Source organism: Artemia sp. Qi Xiang Cuo, chromosome 6 (genome assembly GCF_049724085.1).
Source record: "Artemia sp. Qi Xiang Cuo chromosome 6, ASM4972408v1, whole genome shotgun sequence".
Classification (NCBI taxonomy): Eukaryota; Metazoa; Arthropoda; class Branchiopoda; order Anostraca; family Artemiidae; genus Artemia; species Artemia sp. Qi Xiang Cuo.
In genome coordinates this window covers 80,900,951-80,920,629 of record NC_142799.1, presented here as the reverse complement: position 1 = coordinate 80,920,629, position 19,679 = coordinate 80,900,951, and the positions used below count along the sequence as shown (strand labels likewise).

General features: G+C 34.6%; 1 protein-coding gene across 1 annotated transcript in view; it reads left to right on the top strand.

Annotated features, from left to right (window-relative positions):
• Positions 1-3: 3 nt before the first annotated feature.
• Positions 4-19,679, top strand: part of Rcd1 (Reduction in Cnn dots 1) — a 30,568-nt gene continuing 10,892 nt past the window's right edge. The window contains exons 1-5 of the mRNA XM_089090411.1: positions 4-88; positions 5,271-5,700; positions 10,091-10,955; positions 14,231-14,603; positions 18,177-18,380. Of these exons, the coding sequence (XP_088946537.1) occupies positions 5,273-5,700; positions 10,091-10,955; positions 14,231-14,603; positions 18,177-18,364 (1,854 nt within the window). The 5' untranslated portion in view covers positions 4-88; positions 5,271-5,272 and the 3' untranslated portion in view covers positions 18,365-18,380. The remainder of the gene's footprint in view (positions 89-5,270; positions 5,701-10,090; positions 10,956-14,230; positions 14,604-18,176; positions 18,381-19,679) is intronic.

The following is a 19,679-nucleotide window of genomic DNA, read 5'->3' as shown; positions in this document are numbered from 1 at the left end:
TACAAACAAACAAACAGCTGTTTATTAGCAGACAAAGGACAAGTCCCTTGGGAATAGAAAATAAAAATTTTCTAACATCAAAAATCAGGTAAATAAAGTGAAACACCAGGGAAAACCTCTTAAAATGAAACTTAATATCAAATATAAGCAGGTATGGTAATGTATGGGTAGAAATAAATGTTCTTTCTCACAGATTTGGTCAATAGGCCTAATCCTTTATTTACTTTCACACCTCCCAGTTGTGTGTAGACAGGCACATCAAATATCCTGAATGATATACCACAACATTGTGTTGTATTAAAAGCAAACCCACATTTTATCTTCCTTTTGAAATTGTACTGTTTTTTTTTGTTTTTTTTTTTGAATTAGTAGGTTTGTACTCTGAATGATGGTGATATGCATCTGATTAAAAAGACTGGTAAAATTCTACTTTAGTAACTTTTGGCTATCTTGGAAAGGGGTTGGGTTAGGAAAATGAAACTTTCAGGGATGGATCTACATGCTAAGGTATGTCCTGGGAAGGTACTTTGATGTACCTACCTCCACTCATCCCCCCTCTATATAATGGTAAATTTCTGCACATCACTAGTTGTTTTAGCTCTTATTTCATCCTAAATTACTATCATAATTATAATCACTGCTTACCTTACACAACTTCAGCTTTTAACCTTGTTCATTAAAATATATTCCGAAATCCTATTTGCATTATAAGCTATTTAATTTTCTACCCATGCTGACTTTGGTCATGGTATAATGAAACTGGTTTTTTTGTGATGTCACAACTGCTTATCATAACCCCTTACCCTTAAAGGTAGCATCCAGGTTCCAAACAACTCTGTTTTGATAGACATTTAAACTTTATTAATTAGGGAAAGAATTTGACAAGAGATAGACAAGTAAAAATAACCGAATTGTTTTTAAAGGACAAATTATGTCATCGGAAGATGTTTTTGAAATCCCCCTTCCCTCCAAACTCAAAATTATCCAAAATTCCACTTTAGAAGCTTTTTTTAATATTTCTAAAGTGCTACGACATAGAGCACTACAAACATCAGAATCAACTTTAGAGGACAAGTTATGTCATGGGGAGATGTTTTTGAAATCCCCTTTCCCCCAGAACTCAAAATTTTCTAAGATTATACTCTAGAAGTTTTTTCAATATTTCCAAAGCACTAATAGATAGTGCTCTAAAAACATTAGAATCAACTTTGGAGGCCAAATTCCCCCTTCCCCCAAACTCAAATTTTTTTGGAAATGCCCCTTTGCCCCAAACTCAAAATTTTCCAAAATTCTACTTTAGAAGCTTTTTTAAATATTTCTAAAGCACTAAGACATAGAGGGCTACAAACATCAGAATTGACTTTAGAAGAAAAGTTGGAAGGGGGATTTCAAAAACATCTTCCCATGACATAAATTGTCCTCTAAAGTTGATTCTGATATTTGTAGTGCTTTATCTTATAGTGCTTTAGAAATATTTAAAAAGCTTCTTAAGTAGAATTTTGGAAAATTTTGAGTTTGGGGGGAAGGAGGATTTGAAAGACATCTTCCCATGACATAAATTATCCTCTAAAGTCGATTCTGATGTTTATAGCGCTCTATGTCTTAGCGCTTTAGAAATATTTAAAAAAGCTTCTAAAGTAAAATATTGGAAAATTTTGAGTTTGGGGGGAAGGGGGATTTCAAAGACATCTTCCCATGACATAAATTATCCTCTAAAGTCAATTCTGATGTTTGTAGCACTCTATGTCTTAGTGCTTTAGAAATATTTAAAAAAGTTTCTAAAGTAAAATTTTGGAAAATTTTGAGTTTGGGGGGAAAGGTGATTTTAAGAACATCTGCACATTCAATAAATTATCTTCTGTAGTAGATTCTGATGTTTGTAGCGATCAATGTCTTAGTGCTTTACAAATACTTAAAAAGCTTCTAAAGTAGAATCTTGGAAATTTTTCTGCTTGGGGGGAAGGGGGATTTCAAAAACATATTCCCACGATATTATTTTGTCCGATGAAGTCGAGTCTGATATTTGTAGTACTCTATCTATTAGTGCTTTAGAAATATTTAAAAAGCTTCTAATGTAGAATTTAGGAAAATTTTGAGTTTGGGGCAAAGGGGGATTTCAAAAACATCTTCCCATGACATAAATTGTCCTCTAAATTCGATTCTGATATTTGTAGCGCTCTATCTATTAGTGCTTTATAAATATTTAAAAAGCTTCTAAAGTAAAATTTTGGAAAATTTTGAGTTTGGGGGAAGGGGGATTTAAAAAACATCTTCCCATGACATAATTGTCCTCTAAAGTCGATTCTGATGTTTGTAGTGCTCTATGTCGTAGCACTTTAGAAATATTTAAAAAAGCTTCTAAAGTAAAATATTGGAAATTTTTTAGTTTGGGGGGAAGGGGGATTTCAAAAACATCTTCCCATGACATACTTTGTCCTCTAAAGTCGATTCTTATGTTTGTAGCGCTCTATGTCTTAGCGCTTTATAAATATTTAAAAAAGCTTCTAAAGTAAAATATTGGAAAATTTTTAGTCTGGGGGGAGGGGGGATTTCAAAAACATCTTCCCGTGATATAATGTGGCCTCTGAAGTCGATTCTGGTGTTTTTAGCACTCTATCTTTTAGTGCTTTAGAAATATTTTAAAAGATTCTAAAGTAGAATTTTAAAAAATTTTGAGTTTGGGGGGAAGGGGATTTCAAAAAAATCTTCCCATGACATAATTTGTCCTTTAAAAACGATTCGGTTATTTTTACTTGTCTATCTCTTGTCAAATTCTTTCCCTAATTAATAAAGTTTAAATGTCTATCAACACAGAGTTGTTTGGAACCTGGATGCTACCCTTAAGGGTAAGGGGTTATGATAAGCAAAGTTGTGACATCACAACAAACCCAGTTTCATTATACCATGACCAAAGTCAGCATGGGTAGAAAATTAAATGGCCTATAATGAAATTAGGATTTTGGAATATATCTTAATGAACAAGGTTAAAAGCTGAAGTTGTGTAAGGTAAGCAGTGATTTATAATTATGATAGTAATATAGGATGAAATGTGAGCTAAAACAACTAGTAATGTGCAGTAATTTACCATTATATAGAGGGGGGGAGGAGTGGAGGTAGGTACTTCAAAGTACCTTCCCGGGACATACTTAGCATGTAAATCCATCCCTGAAAGTTTCATTTTCCTAACCCAACCCCTTTCCAAGATAGCCAAAAGTAACTAAAGTAGAATTTTAACAAAAGACTTCCTAGCTGGGTCTTTCCCAGCTGGAAAAACTCATGAGCTAAAAGAACATTCCCATCACTTGCCCATATTAGTCTTGTTCAGAATGAGAGAGGAAAAGAGAATAGATTTGGGTGAGCTGTTGCACAAAGGACATTTGAAGGTTTGTATACTTAGTCTATGCTTTTCAAGAAGGTAAGGGATGTTGGCCAGAAGCATGAAAAAGCACAGAAAAGCTGCCTTGTTTATTTATTATTATTTTTTTTCAGGGCTTCTTTAGACAAGGGTTATGGGTGAGCCAATTCACTTCCTCCATGCCTCCTTGTGTAGTTGTCAATATGAAACCATTATTAGCATCCGTTCATGTCTCTTTTGGTTGATTAAGATTTAATACTACTACTAACAACTCACTGCAGCACCAAGCCGCCTGAGGCCAGCACAGCTATGCATGCTCCTCCACCATCCCAATCTATTCAAAGCCTCCCTTCTTACACCCTCCTAGGAAGTTCCCATTTCCTTTAAATCTTTCTTTATGACATCCTTCCATCCCAGATGAGGACAACCTGCTTACCCTTTAGCCCTAGATGGTTGATCAAAAAGGACATTCTTCAACAATCTGTCATCCTTCATCTGTAGAACTTGCCCTTTCCATCTCAACCTTTCTTTCATTATAGTCCTAGAAAGCAGGATTGAATCACATTTTTTGTACAAGCTACTGACTGAAATACGGTCAGTCAGCTGGATACCCAGAGCAATCTGTAGGCACTCTGGGAAACATCTAGACAATCTTGATCTGCTTTTTGGAGCACCCATGCTTCAGACCCATATTTGACTACTGTCATCACTGTAGCTTCCAATAGTCTTGTCTGTGTTTGCAGACTTATCTTCCTATTCTTCCAAACTTTTTTTTAACTGTGAAAAAACGCCCTGAGCCTTGACTATTCTACTTTTAACATCTTCACTGCTCCCACCATCTTTACTAATAATACTACTAAGGTAAGTGAAAGCTGCCCACCTGATCAATCTATTTGTCTTCTAACATCACCTTTTCATCTTCACTTATTCCTAGCCTTAGTGACTTAGTCTTCTTAAGATTAATTTTCAAACCTATTGTAGCACCCTGAACTTGCAAAACCTCTAAAAGTTCATTCATTTTACTCACAACTTCATCTAGGATGCTTAAATCATCAGTATAATCTATGTCCAGGAAAGTTTTTCCTCTCCATTTGATTTCATGGTCTCCCATTGCCTGTATTCTGCTCCTTAAAACAAAGTCCATCAAAATGATTTATTTAAAGGGGATAGAACACAACCCTGCTTAACTTCTGATTTAATAAAAAATCAGCTGCTAACCTCATTTCTTACCTTAGCTGCAGCAGTGTTATTCTTGTACATAGCACTAATCACTTTAATGTATTTGTGTGGTATACCATACAAGGATAAGACCTTTGCTACAGCTCTATTATCAACAAAATTTAATGCTTGCTCATAATTATAAAACTGAGGACCAAATGTGTTTGACAACTCAGGCAGTTCTAAATTATTAACCTAAGAGTGAAAATTTGGTTGACAAATCCTCTACTTTTTCTAAAACTGCACTGTCTTTCTCTTCAAACTTTGACTACAGCATCTCTCAGTATCAAATAACTAAGTAATTTGCTACCTACAGAGACCAGACTAATGCCTCAATAATTACCACTCACTCTTATCACCTTTCTTATACAGTGCTTTAATTAAGGTTTTCCTAAAATCATTAGGTACTTCCACTATTCCAAAATCATACTCATAGACTTCAGTAGCTTATCTTTAACCTCACAGCAACCATATTTAAGAAATTCATTTACCACACTATCATCATTCGGGGTCTTATCCTTTTTTAATCCTTTTAGTACTGTCACTAATTCTTCCTCCCAAAATCGATCTTTCTTCACATCCAATGTATCACAAACTTTTTCATTTTCCTCTATATCTTTTCCTGAAACTCTTTTGCTATTTAATAACTCTTTTGCAGTCCATTGGTATTTAATATCTATATAGTATGTATTTTCAGTAATGGATGTACCTCTTGATGTTGCTTCAACTGTCAAAATCAAGCGGCCTAAACTTGCTTCTGAGGAAAGCTGTGAATCTGAGGAACATGGAAAATCAGATGTACTGAAATATTTGCAACAAATCTCTTTTATTGAGAAACCCATTGGAATTGTTGCAAGAGAGCACTCCTATACAAGAGCTTGGAATACTGAACATGAGGGTGGATTATGTAAGCCATCAAAACTTTTGTTTTTGAAGAATTCATGGAAGAATGTTGAAGAGACTCATTATGAAATTGGTGAAGAAATAAGTGTTGTTGGTGATGATTCTGATGATAATTCAGAAAACCCATTTTTGGGGGTGGGTAGAGATTCAATGAAAAGTATGGAAAATTCTATAACTGGGCTAAAATGTAATTCCAATGAAGATTGGGAAGAGTCTGTAAACAAGTAAGTTATCTTAATCCTTTGTTTTTACTAAGCTAGTATTTTAAGTCTTTTTTTTTTGCATAATTTTGAATGTTGAGGCTGAGCTTCACCATAGCCATGTATGTTTATAAAAAAAAAACCAAGATTTATAAATAACTTACCCCAGTTTCACATTACCTTAAATTACCTTAAATCGCAGCTTGGAGCGAATCTAAGGATTTTCCATCTTTGTAATGTTCTGTGATGACATCTAATGTTTTTTTTTTTTTTGTGATTCACTTGCTACATTCGGGTTGTAGACTCAGCAGCTTCCCAGTTGTAGAGGAACTCCTGTTTTTGCCAATCTTCGTCAAGTCTTTGCTTGAAGGCAATTGTCGAGTCTGCAGACACTGTATCTTCAGAGAGCTGATTCCACAAGTTGGTTATTTGTTGGCTGAAGAAATGGCTTCTCTCTCGGATAGAAGAGTGCTTCTTGAAAAAGTTGCTACTTCTTGAAAAATTACTACTAAGTTGCCTACACTAAGTGGCTTACACTATGGAGCTTAAGTAAATTGGTTTCACTTCACACTTTTTCATTCACACTTTCTCTTCCATAAGCTCTGTAATGTAAGCTTTTCTATATTTACTATAAGTATATGTAACATATACTATAAGTATATGTATAGTACTATTACTATAAGTATATGTAATGTAAGCTTTTCTATATTTTCTATATTATTTAACTTTCAAAATTGAGGATGAAGAACCAATTTGTATGATAGTCAATATGCAGATCAAAACACATGGTAGTTATTGAGGAATCCAATGAAAACAAATATAATTTTTATCCCTTGGATTGTACATAAAAGGCCTTGTCTTAACTAAGTCTTTTATTGAATAGTCTAAATCATCCAATTTAAATCACTTTTCCTCTAAGTTGGTTATATGAAAGTTTTTTTTTCACTCTTAACCCTAAAAAAAATAGCACCTTTCATAATTTATTATAGCTGAAATCATTGGATATTCCTATTTAAAATCATAGTCATAAAAAGCATAGCACTGAACAACTTTAGAATTCCCTAATCAAATAGTTAAAGATTTGGCCTGATATTCAAATCAAATATTAAAATAGATTAAATCAAGAAAAAGATGAATGTATGCTGGACGTCTGCTATGTTTTAATAAATATTTTTTTCAAAAAAAAATGTTTTTTTCATAATGTTATATTTTTATTCCTTAGATCAGCAACTTCAGTTATAGAACTAGTGATAAAATAACAAATCAACCTAAGTATCTAAAATAATACTGTTTTATAATAATATATTTTGCGCTATTATTTAGTATTTTCAGTGCTCCAAAGAAATTCCAACTTTAATCATTGCACATAAATTGGTGCATATCAACTATTTCAGTGATGTTGGGGGTTAGCTGATGGTGTTTTGTCTGTCTTGGACCCATTCTTGCCAGCCTATAAACGACAGACAGGTGGGCAATAAATTTGGTGTAATGGCTAGTAGGCTTCTTTAAATGTTTGTTTGATGTTGAAAAGTTGTAGCATTTCAACAAATTGTTGAAAATTGAATAACATTTGTTGAAATGAATTTCAACAAATCTGCAGGTTTACTGATAGTATTGGGTTTAGCAGCTAATGACAGACCTTTTATTAGGGGGGCAATGAGCCTAGTAAATGGGCTAATATTGTTGCATGTTCTTAATGCTGAAACATGGCGACAATTTTAAAATTTCAGGGGTTACTGAGGATACTTGGACTATGGCCAATTCTTGCTAAAACCCAGGCCTTCTTTTTGTGGATACTAAGCTTGACATATTGGACAGTATTTACATCCGTATTTGACGTTTAAACGTAGTAAGATTTCAACATGTTTTGAACCCCAGTCAAGGCGTTTGACCTGTTTTTGCCAGAAGAATAACCACTTTTTTTTCTTTTTTTAGTGGTGACCATACTAAACTAATGGCCCTAGAGAATGGAAAGAGGGTGCATTCAAACAAAAATTAAAAGTTCCAGTGTCCCTTTTAAGTGACCAAAAAGATCAGAGGGCAACTGGCTCCCCTCCTATGCCCCTTTTTTCTTCAAATTAGTCGGATCAAAATTTTGAGCTAGTCATTTTGTTCAACATAGTTAAAAAGTCCAAAACTGTGCCTTTGGAAATAATATAACCCCCCACAGCCCCTGAGGATAGGTCTTCAAGTTATAAAATTTGCCCATTGCATACGTATGGTATTTGTTATTGGGAAGTATATGCACATTTTTTTTGGGGGGGGGGCTGATTTTGTGTTTGGGGTGGGTTTCCATGGGGAGAATTTTCTGGGGTGAATTTTCCAAGGGAAATTTTACACTGGGAGGATTTTACATAATTCCTATACAAAATTATTATTATTTGTCTTAGTTTCTCTTTGCCAACTCAGTTTTGCATGTGGAGATTTCCAGGGGAATGGTCTGGGGGAAAGTTTCAGTCAGTGTGGACTTCATGAAAAAAAATTCCATGGAAGAGGGTAGTTCGGATTGCTTGGGAAAACGATTAGAAATTCAAATCTTTTGCAAATGAAAGTATGCCAAGGAGAATTTTTCAGGCTGAATTGTCTGCAAAAATGTTTATGGAGGGGGGATTTTCAGTGAGGATGAAATTTCCTGAAGAGAATATTTCCTGGGGGGGGGTATTTTATGTGGGAAGAACTTTCCATGGAGGAGTTTCTCTGAGGGGAGAGAATCTTTCATGGAGGGTAAGCCAGATTTACCGGCATTATTTGCAAAACGATCAGAAATTAAGTTTTAAAAAATAAGTTTTTTTCAACTAAAAGTAAGGAGCAACATTAAAACTCAAAACGAACAGAAACTATACTGTATATGAATGGGTTACCTGCTCCTCAATACCTTGCTCTTTACAGTACCTTCTGTTTGTTTTGAGTTTTAATGTTGCTCCTTACTTTCAATTAAGAATACTTGTTGTTGTTTTTTATTTAATTTTATAGAATATGACTATTTTGAAGGAATTGAGAAAAGATGATATGGTAAATAGTTGTTTCTCTGACCATCACTGTTTTAGTATTCTACCAAGCTATTTTTTAGTATTTCACCAAACTGCTGTAGTAAGCCAAAAAAAAAAGAAAGAAATGAGTTATTGGCTCACATACTTCTCAGTACCAATGTCTAATATATATATTTTTTTTTTTTTTTTTTTTTTTTTTTTTTTTTTTTTTTTTTTACAAAATTTCAGATACCTCACTATTTTTCTGTAATTTTTTAGTGGCCATCTCTAGAAAGAATCGTTTTCTGACTTCAAACTGTCCAAATACTTTACCACCAATAAAGTGGTATGATTTCCACCTCTTAATACTTTTTAACAAAATAAACTATTGTTGATTTTAATTAGGCTTACCAATTAATTTAATGGTCATTTCGGGATATACTGACGCAAATATGGTCGTGTTGACGAAATATGGTCATGTTGTTTTTATTAATGCTGCCTTAAGATCACTTTCAGTCACTGAATCTTGTCAACCAGCCATAGAAGTTTATTTACTTTCATTCAATTTAAAAAAAATGAAAGATCTGAATTTATTTTTATTCTGGTAACTAAGGCCTTGATAGTAGTGTTTGGTTCAGTTTTAGTTATGGACATTTAATTATAATCTAAACTGTAAGTAAAAAAGTATGACAGCGCAAGACCTCAAGGTCCAAACTGGCGATGCTGATCTCCATCTGATCAGCCAGGAAGTGCAATGACGGGCTGGGGGCCAGCCATCCTGTGCTTTCACACACCCTTCCTGCTTACCTTTCCCGTATTTTTCCAGGAACCCATTCAAAACTGGGTTGACTCTGGCTGAGCTTACAGAATCATGCCACTGACCCCCGTCCCAAACCAAATAAGCGGTCACGCCAGGAATCAAACCCGTGTCCCTCAGACAAAGGATTCCTAACTCAGCGCGCCAACCATTTAACCTAAATCTAAACTGGCTCCATGCCAGCCTTTACTAGGCTGGTTTTAATTTAATTTGTATATGTATAATAATATATAATAAACAAATGATTAATGCTCATAATAATTAGGTTGACCTTTGAGTTTGTATTCTCCAGTAACCTAATCCAATTTTTTGGCTGTATTTGTGGAAACTTATTGGCTTTGGATTCTATTGTTGACATTAAATTTACATGTTAAACATGTAAAAAAAAATATGGTTTCAAAGACGATTTTAAATACATTAGCTTGATGAAAATATAAACATAAGCTTGATGTTTGTGGTTTCACGTTTATGATGTCGTGCCTCCGCGGTCCATTTTCAACCAGCTTTAAAGTTTATATTTAATTTAGTTTATATTTACTTTATAATTGTTTATTTTTATAGATTTATTTTGTTTGTATTTAACATGGGTTTGCCTATAATATCTTCTAATGTCTGTAATCATTTTCAGGGAAGGATGGAGTCAGTTGCAGTTCCAAGTTTTTTCAAATGCAGCCAAAATACTGAACAATGATCAGTTGGCTCGTCTAAGCTTTGTTGGGAATCCAAACGAACCTATACTAGTCCGTAATCAAGTATCTATATCTGCCAAGCGATTTAGACATGTTTTTGGGCTTTTAAACTGGGAAACCGATTTGTGTCAATGGTTACATAAAAAGCTTGTAAATTCATTAACAAAACGGTATCTAGTTGCTTATTTGGAAGTGCTTCAAACTCTTCGTTGCAAAATCCCACCTCTTATAGATAACCTACTGGCTTGTACGCCTTCTATTGAAAGCCTCCCTAAGATGAGTGATCGACCTTGGGATCCAGTAGGTCAACTTTTAGCTCAAAATAAGCCTAATAAGCTACCTAATAACCCTTTATTTATTTTATTTACTGGAGTTCCGACAACCACACGTCTACCGCCGATAAAGAGGGCAGCTGCTTGGATTCAACTTTTCAATCAAGTCGGTAAGGTGGTTCCAATCAATGTCCACTCTGTAGCTCATCCTGGGATGATGGAGGTACCAGAGAGTATGCAAGCTGTTATTATGACTGGCAAAGCCAAAGTTAGAGAGTTGAAAGCTCATTGTGCCAATAGGCCAATTATATTGCTTGGAACAAACACTGGATCATTGTTGGCGTTACAAGTGGCAGTAATTGAAACAGTGTCAGGTGTTGTGTGTCTTGGCTACCCTAGCCAAAGTGTTGAGGGTGTTCGAGATTTGGATGACAGCATTGTTGAGTTTAAGTCTCCTACCCTTTTTGTTACTGCAACCCATGCACAAAATAGTCACCCAGAAGTTATAGACAAACTTCGAGAACGGCTTAAGGTATTCTTTTATTTAATTACTCTTCTTCTGTTTAACAAAGCTCAGTTCTTTCTTAGGTTAACTTCAGACTTGATGAAGCTTATCATAGGCTATGCGGTAAGAAGACGAAAGTAGATCTAATGCGCCTTCGTAACTTGAAAAAAAAAAAAAAAAAGATGTTATCATTTTAGGGAGGGTCTATGACTTGAAAAAAAAAACAAAGGCTATTAAAATAAATCTTGGTAATTAGAAAATAGTTAAGCGATGTTTGGTCATTTCAGAGGAGGGGAGTTGCATAACTTAAGAAAACCAACTAAAAAACAGACAAATCATGTCGTAAATCTATGAAATTTATTGGAAATATACCAAAAGTCTCATATAGTATGGGCTTGACTAAGGCACATCTTTGATTTTTTCTTTGATTTTATTTAGTTCAATTCATTTTGTGTTTCATTTAATTGTGTTTCATTTTGTGTTTGTATTTCATTAACATAAGTCGTTATAACCAAGAAATGTTTAAAGAACTAGAACCAAGAACCAGAAGACGCCGTTTTGGTAAGAGACTGGAGCTAAAAAATCTTGTTTTTTCATCCAGGACTTTCCGTTTCTTTAGTTCAGTTCATTCTTGGCTCAACAAAACGTGTTAGGAAATACTTCAATGCAGCAGTACAATTGAAAAGTTGTATGTCTATGTCAAAGTTAATTTGTTTTCTTTTATACATAATATCTATTGTGTATAATTTTATATTTTTTTTTCTTTTTTCAATTCATTTTCTTTTATTCATACTATTTATTGTACATAATTGTATCATTTTTATAGCAGTAGGGTAATGCCATGATATGTTTTTGATACTTCAACCCATAAACCTAAAACCAGAATCATCTCTTCAGTATTTTATTTTATTTTTCTGGTACAAGGGTAATAGATTGGCAGGTGTCTAGTGATAAAGAACAATGACACAAGCCAGAATTTGTCTTAGAGGGAGCCTGACAAATGGGTAATTTTTTTGCAAAAACCGCATGATTTAGTCGGATTATATGGAAAATTTAATTGATTACGTGGAAATTCTTTATATTTCAAGAGGCCTGATAGCCCCTGCCCTGCATAGCCTACACTTTTGCTAGAGTGTAAAAAGTTTGCCAGCTCCCTACAATCTGAGAATCAAGATAGCTGAAGTAGTAGAAGCCCCAACCTTTTAGACAGCAAACCTCATCTCAAAGTCGCTGAAAACTTTGAAAAACATGTGTTCACAGAAACTGTTCATTGTCAACTGAAAATTGTCAGTTATCACTAATTCAAAAAAGGTAGTTATTATTTAGGTTTGGTTTATTAGTAATTTTTTATTGTGAAAATAAAATTTAAGAATTCCGAAAATGGTCATGGAACCCTTTGAAAAATAAACCGGAATAAAAACTGCACCGTTAGAATCACCATATTCGGATGCCCTTAATTGTAGGTTTACAATGCCCGTTCTTGAAAACAGAACCAGCTACATCTTCTCGTTTGATAGCTTTGCATTACTAGCTCACCCATAGGGTAAAAAGGATCTACACATTGGTAGCTCAGACTTAACCTACCATTTTTACATTTTGTAGTGAAAACAGAAGAGTCTTCCCTTATCTGATGCAGATTACACTTTCCCTGTTTTCTTGTTGATAATCACATGGATTGCTTGCCCATGACGTCCATATTGATTGCACACTCTTGGTCTGCTACCATTTTTGTATTTCGAAATGACCGCAAGTAAACCTAATTCTTGCAGCTCTTTCTGATGTATTTGCGCCCTTTTTTTAGTTTATTTTTCTGAATTTTGCGTGAATTCTCTATAATCGTTAAATATAAAATTCAGAAAAAATGACGTGTACCCTTGGCCGTCCTTGTCGCGGAATATACGAAACGCTGTAGTTTTATAAATTAGCTGTTCCAACTCTCTACTCTAGGTTTCTCACAGATTTTGATTGCCCCAATTGTCAAAATGGTGTTCAGTCCCTGTTTCTAAAATATTCAAAGTGTCTTGTGCTAATAAATTGCTGGGTGAAAATGCAAGTTGGTTTTTTCAACATTGATGTTTAAACCTAAGAGGTTTTTATTTTCAAGTAGCAGAGAGTTTACTTGTAGGAGATGCTGTGATTGAAAAACTTTTTTTTGTTCTTTAAAATTTTACAGAAAAGAACCAATTAAGTTTACCAACTCTTTTTTCCAACTAAAAATATGGCATGACAACAATGGGTGAATACAACAAAGGGTTTACACAACAAATGGTATAAAATTCTGAGGAAGTTACTTTAGAAATTACAGAACCAGATCCTCTCCAACTGTAAGTAAGGAGCGACGCGGCTCAATAGTAACCGAAACTCAAAGAAACAGAATCTTGATAACAATAGATAAATGTAGAGTTTAACAAAATTTCTGAATTTTGCGTGAATTCTTTATAACAAAACAATGGACGCTTTGATAAGGATAGCTTGATCTTTTACATGGGGATGTTGGGAAAATTTTATCTTAGAACACAGTTTAAAATTGTCCTAAAGTTGTAGTTTAATTTTTGTATATTTTGCAACTAACCACAGAGAGTGGCATAGAGACAAAATTGATGAAATAAGAGGAGTGTGACTCGTAAAGCAGTTCCTGATAACGAAATGTAGGTAAGGAGTGACGCGGCTTAATAGCAACCGAAACTAAGAAACAAAATCTTGATATCAATACATAAATGAAAAGAGTTTAATTTTGATGCTTATTCAATGTATAAAACTCATCATGTTGAATGTTACGCATCAAGAGTTAAAAGCCTGCGAAAATTTACCGAATTTTTGAAAAGGGGGGGGGGACACAACCCAGAATGTGAAGTGATCTTACTGAAAATTGCACCATCAGATTCAGCATATCAGAGAATCCTAGTGTAGAAGTTTTAATCTCCTATGTGCAGAATTGCCAAATTTTTTTTTTTTTAACACGGTTGCGTGTTTATTTGTTATTTTTGCTTGTTTTTTGCATATTTCGATCTGGGGTGATCGTTTTGAATCAGAGATCCTAGAGGATCGAAAGAGGGCTGATTTGGTCGGAAATCTAAAGTTATAGTGCTCTTTTTAAGTGATCAAAAAGATTGGAGGCCACTAGCCATTTACTCTTGGGATATTCATTTTTTTTTCTTTCATTCAAGCGAATGGTTTAGCTTCATAAAAGGTAAAGTAGATAATAAAAAATTAAGGAAAATAGCCTTGTATTGCGAGAGAGCCTATCACAGTGGTGCTACTGGTCAATAGTGGTTAATTTTTCAAACGTTTTCATCTTGCAGATCGAAACAGGTCACCTTATAGTTGGTGGATGTGATGAGTGGCTTCGTATGAGCAAGGATAAAAGAAAAATTGAAGGAGTCACTCAGAGTATGGTAGACCGTACAATCTTTGAAGAGATCTGCTCCTTCCTCTTAAATACTATCTTCTCGGATATCAACCCCTCTACGGATTTTGTACATCCTTTAACCCCATCAAAGGTCCAGTCAAAAAGTGGGAGTAAATCCCGACTGGATTCGTCCAAGGTAGTACCTACTGTCTCTTCCATGCATGCCCAGTTGTTGAAACACCCACAAGGGTTGATGAAACGATTGAGTGTGGATTATTCTGAGGAAGTAACTTTAGAAACTACAGAGCCAGATCCTCTCCAAAAAGGTAAAGTATATTGTAGACTATGTTTTCATAATATTGTCAATGATTGGTCAATTCATTTGCGCTCAACTCTGATATATTTGCCCATTTTTCAGTTGCAAAAGTTTTCATAATATCGTCTGCTGAGAGCGGTTTTGCCGAAAATAATAGTTTTTGTCGAAACTGAGTTGCAAACGTTGTTTTGTGTAAAAAAAATTCTCTTTCGAATGGTCTAATTGACATTGCTGTAAGAAATCAGCACTCTAGATACAGCCGATTCTGAGATACAAATGTCAAAATTTTCAAACTCGTTTTTCTTGGAATTTTGGAAAAATTCGGCAAAACCGCTCTCAGCAGACGTTATGCTAGGGAAGCTGAATGCTAAAGTTAAGATGTCTGTATCTTCTGGGATTTTCCTCAATCCCGGTTTAGAAAGGTATTAGACAAGGTGCTCTGACCTCTCTGCCACTTATAATTATAGTTTTGCTGTAGAAAGCTATTATTGACTTATTTATTTAATGTTTTGTTAGCAAATTATGCTGATGATATTTTTATGTAGATGTTTGGTTTAGATGTTCCCACTGTCTTAGATTTAGGTGTTCTGACGCCGGCTGGAGCATAAGGTGACAACAGTGCCTCTACAACGACATGTCCAGTTCTTCAGATCAAAGATCTTCCACTGATGACCTAAAGAGTGTAGTAGCCTTTTCCAGATATCGGAATAGCTTTGCTTTTTGTGTTACGCACCTTCTGATACCAGGAGGGACCCAGTGCTCCACTTCCTGAGAAATTCGGCGTTCGCTCTTGCCCACCAAGTTTTGGTCTAAACAGTTATTCTCAAACCGTTGTATTTTTTTTTTTAGAGCTGCTTATTTCATACCCAAGATTTGCATTCGTGCACCAGTATTGAGAGGACATAACTAATAAAGATCGAGAGCTCCAGTTTCATAAAGTAGGTTGTATTTTTCATCACATTTTTTAGCCCAGTAAAGGGCTAAAAGGGCTTCTATTATGGATAATTCGTGTGGTAATTTTCCTGGTTTCCATGAGACCCGATGAGGCTCCCAAGGTACTTAAACTCTTCGATCTGCTCAACAACATAAATTCCAATTTGGAATGGCAGCTAGTTTGTTTACAGTATTTCACCTGATTTTTATTTTTAATATAGTAATTGACTGACTGACTGACGGGTTCCATATTGTTTGTGATTGGTGTTGTTCTGTTGTTCCTCTCTTAAATGAGACAGGACAGCTGTGTCGTAAGCAATACCTTCATCACACGCAGGGTGCAGCCCTGGTCCAGTTGGATTCCACCCGTGAAGTTGGACGTTCGAAGGATATAGTGTATGAGGATGGCAAACAATTCTCCCACTTTATATGAGAAGTATGAGCATATCAGGATAACGTTCAACCAGATGAAATCCTAGTCTTCAGCTGCCTTAGCCAAGAGCTAGTTCTATTGGTTATCATGTTGTTCGTGAACAGGATCACCTTAACTACTTTAGAGTACTAATTGGATAAAATGTGCGTACAACCTGAGTGTTGTTGACCGATTTTTTGGCGAGTAAGGTAGGAAATATTATAACCTGTTAGTTGTTGTGTGATTTAAATTTAGTCGCCGTATCTTCCTTGTATAATCCTATTGTAATCCTGCAAGGATAGTGGAATTGTGAAGATAACTTGGTATAAGCTCTTAGTGTCTAACACTATGTCATGTGCTTAAAATTGTTGTCTGTTGTCATGCATTCGGCATAAGAAAAAGGGTAATGATTTTTCAAAGTTTTAGAATCTACTATAGAGACAAGAGCATAAAATACTAAAGTAAATGTAATAGTAAAGTAAAATACTATGTAAACCACATTTACAATACTATGTATACACAGTAGAATACTATGTAACACAATTATGTAGGAAAAAATTGGTTGATGATTAAATTGATGAAACAATGGATTAAGTTGAATATAAAATTTAACAAAGGCAGGAGTACAAAAGTATGAAGTGTATAAAATGCTAAAATTTAAGCCACATAATTGTGTAGAAAAAAATTGATTGACGAGGTACAATGTGTACAATACAGTTCCTATGGACTAGTGTAAGCGGAAACGAAGCTATGTGAATACTAGATGTTTGCATAGAAATGTTTTCTTGTCAAGGCAGCGTAGCAACTGAAGCAGTTTTAGTTGCTTTGCATGGCAATTCATGGAATTTCAGAAATTAAATTTTCTTGAGAATTTCTCTAGGCAGCAACAACTGTAAAGGAAGATAATAGTTTTTATTTAATTTAATTAAAGAGCCAATTATTGTTGTTTGATTGTGCCACGTGAAATTGTTCTGTGACTATTCACTCGTTAAATAGTGCTTCTTGCAATTAAATTCATTGTTGTTGGCGTTCAGTAATGGATTGCTATTCGATTTTTATCCTAAAGCCATTATTGCAACCTACTTCAGTTATTATTTTCTTTTGTCATAAAGCTGGCTTCCCTCCTTTTACAGATAGAAAATTCCTGGTGTATTTATCAATCAGGATAGGCTATATATATATATTTTGTTTGTGTCAAAGGTTCTACGGGGATGCAAACAATGAATTATTGGGAAAATTTGGTTCTATCCCACTTTCTAGGGTTATGATAAGAGAAGTGTTGAGGTGGCTATGACACATTTTGCGGATGAAGGATAACAGATTACCAAAGTTCGCCCCCTTTTTGAAAAGCCCTTGACGCCCAGACGAAACGCAGTTCTTATCCTAATGATGTGGGAAGATGTCGTAAGGAAACATCTTTAGAAAATCGAAACTTCTTGAAAAGGGGTAAAGATAGAAGTTTCGAATAAATTGGGATGGAGGAGGAGCGTGTGTAGTTCATTTGGCCTCAGGTGGCTTGGTGCTGCTTTGAGTTGTTAGTAGTAGCAGTGGTCGTATGAGGATGCAACATGTTTTTATTTAGTTTGTTATTTTATTATTATATTCAAGAAACTGATTGTGCTGACGAAACCTTTTTCATTTGAGCACAGAAATTACTGCCCATCACGACAGTGTTTTTTTATGAACCTAGGATGAGATTATTAATTATATTAATTATTAATTATATAGCTCAAATTCAAGACCCTTGGTCCTAGCTGATTTCTGCATTTTTTTTTTTTTTTTTTTTTTTTTTTTTTTTTTTTTTTTTTTTATAGCAGTCTAGTCACGTGTTCCATCAATTCTGTATTTTTGGCATGGTTGCGATTTGACGGAAACCCAACAGAGTGAGCACGTTATCGGAACAGGAAAACAATTCATCCGTATCTCCAATAATAATTAAATGTCATCCTAATTGTTAATTATTAATAATTAATTATCAGTTCATCCAATTCGTCCATAAACAATTATTTTAGTTTTTAAGGCTCTATTGGGGTACGATTTTTTTTTTTTTTTTTTTTTTTTTTAATGATTTTGCCGTCCAAAGTACGTCCAATATAGCCCAATAATTGCACTTATTCAACAAAGAAATGCAATTAATTGCAATTAGCTTTATTAAGCACAAGGTATAACTAACTTAGATAGCTCATTAATGTAAATTACTTATATCATCTATGCCACCAAGTTTGTCCTTACTTTTAGGTCCATCTCAACATCCAAGCCCAGAAAAGTCCATAAAGCAGCATAGAAAATCCCCGATATCCCATCGTCAAGGCATCGAGAGTGTTTTATCCCAGCCTATTTACGCTAAAGCCCTTCCTGTTGCTACCCAAGTGATTTCACCTTCCATAGTCGACCATATAGTCAAAAAAGCCAATGCTCTGGATTGACAGATATTTCTTACAGGTATCTTAAGAAAGACATATTTTATGCTAGGTTATTTGCTTTTCTTTTTTTAATATTTTTCACTTTCCAATCTTCTCTCTTTACCATTGTTTCTCTCAGGCTAGTATTGGATCAGTTGTTTGTTTATGTTCTCTTGTATTAAGTTCAGAAACACTGTTGCTGCCATTTTTCCCCTGTAACACGGTTTACAGCATACCGGTTCACGCCATAATGGGGAAGGACGTTACAGTTGAAATCACAATGGGGTTTGTCATAGAGACTGATGAATTTGCACTGTAGGTATGAGTTCTAATATCCTTGGGTACTGTATAACCTTCTTTGTCATACTTTTCTTATAAACAACAAACCTTCGTCTGTCTAGGTTAAAGAAATACCCCTTCACAGGTAATGGCATGGCTTTTGTTCTTCTTCAAAGGAAATGAAAAACTTGTTTACATGCAATACTATTGGTTAGCATTGGTTAGAGAGATATTGCTTAGGGAGAATGTTGAGTTATTCTCATATGAGAGAATATTGGTCAGAGAGATAGACAGGATCTGGGGATAAAATGTTGTAAGCTGGAATTGTTAGTACGAACTGAGAATAAACTATGAATGGCGAAAATTGACTTTTCAGTGGCTGAAAGAGTAATAAGACTATTAAAAAAGGCTTGTATAGTGTAAAAAAGCACCATAAGTGTAAAAAAGCATAAAATGTAAATAACATAGCTTCTTTTATCATAAAAGTTCATCCTTGAATAGCTGCAAAAAATTTGTGGCGTGTGGCGATCATGTGTGGCGATCGCCACACGCTTTCATTTGTTGTCTTAAAGGATTTCCATTTTTGGTGCAGGAAAAGTATTATTTTAACTTTTAGTATATTTGAAGATAATTCGGTTCACATATAGAGCTGAATCGCAGCTATGGAATGATAGAAAATTGGCATCCTACGTTGAAACATTAAAAAAGATGAATAGCAGAAGAGCTGAATCGCAGCTGTGGAATGATAGAAAAATTGTTATCCTATGTTGAAACATTTAAAAAGGTAGGACTGCAGAAAACCAATAGATGAAAAACTTACATAGGGAAAATGAACCCTTAACTTAGTCAAAAACTATAATTTAAATTCAAAATTTGTTTTTCTGTAAGTCTATTTATATTGATAAGAAGTTTACTAAACAATTTTTTGTTTATTTTTTCAATGGCTGTATTTTTTAATTAAATGTAATATCTTATGCCTACCTACACAAAGGTGGAAGAAGGATATGGGGGGAGGGTGTTTCCCAGGAGCAATATTTTTCCAATGAACCCAAAACCACCA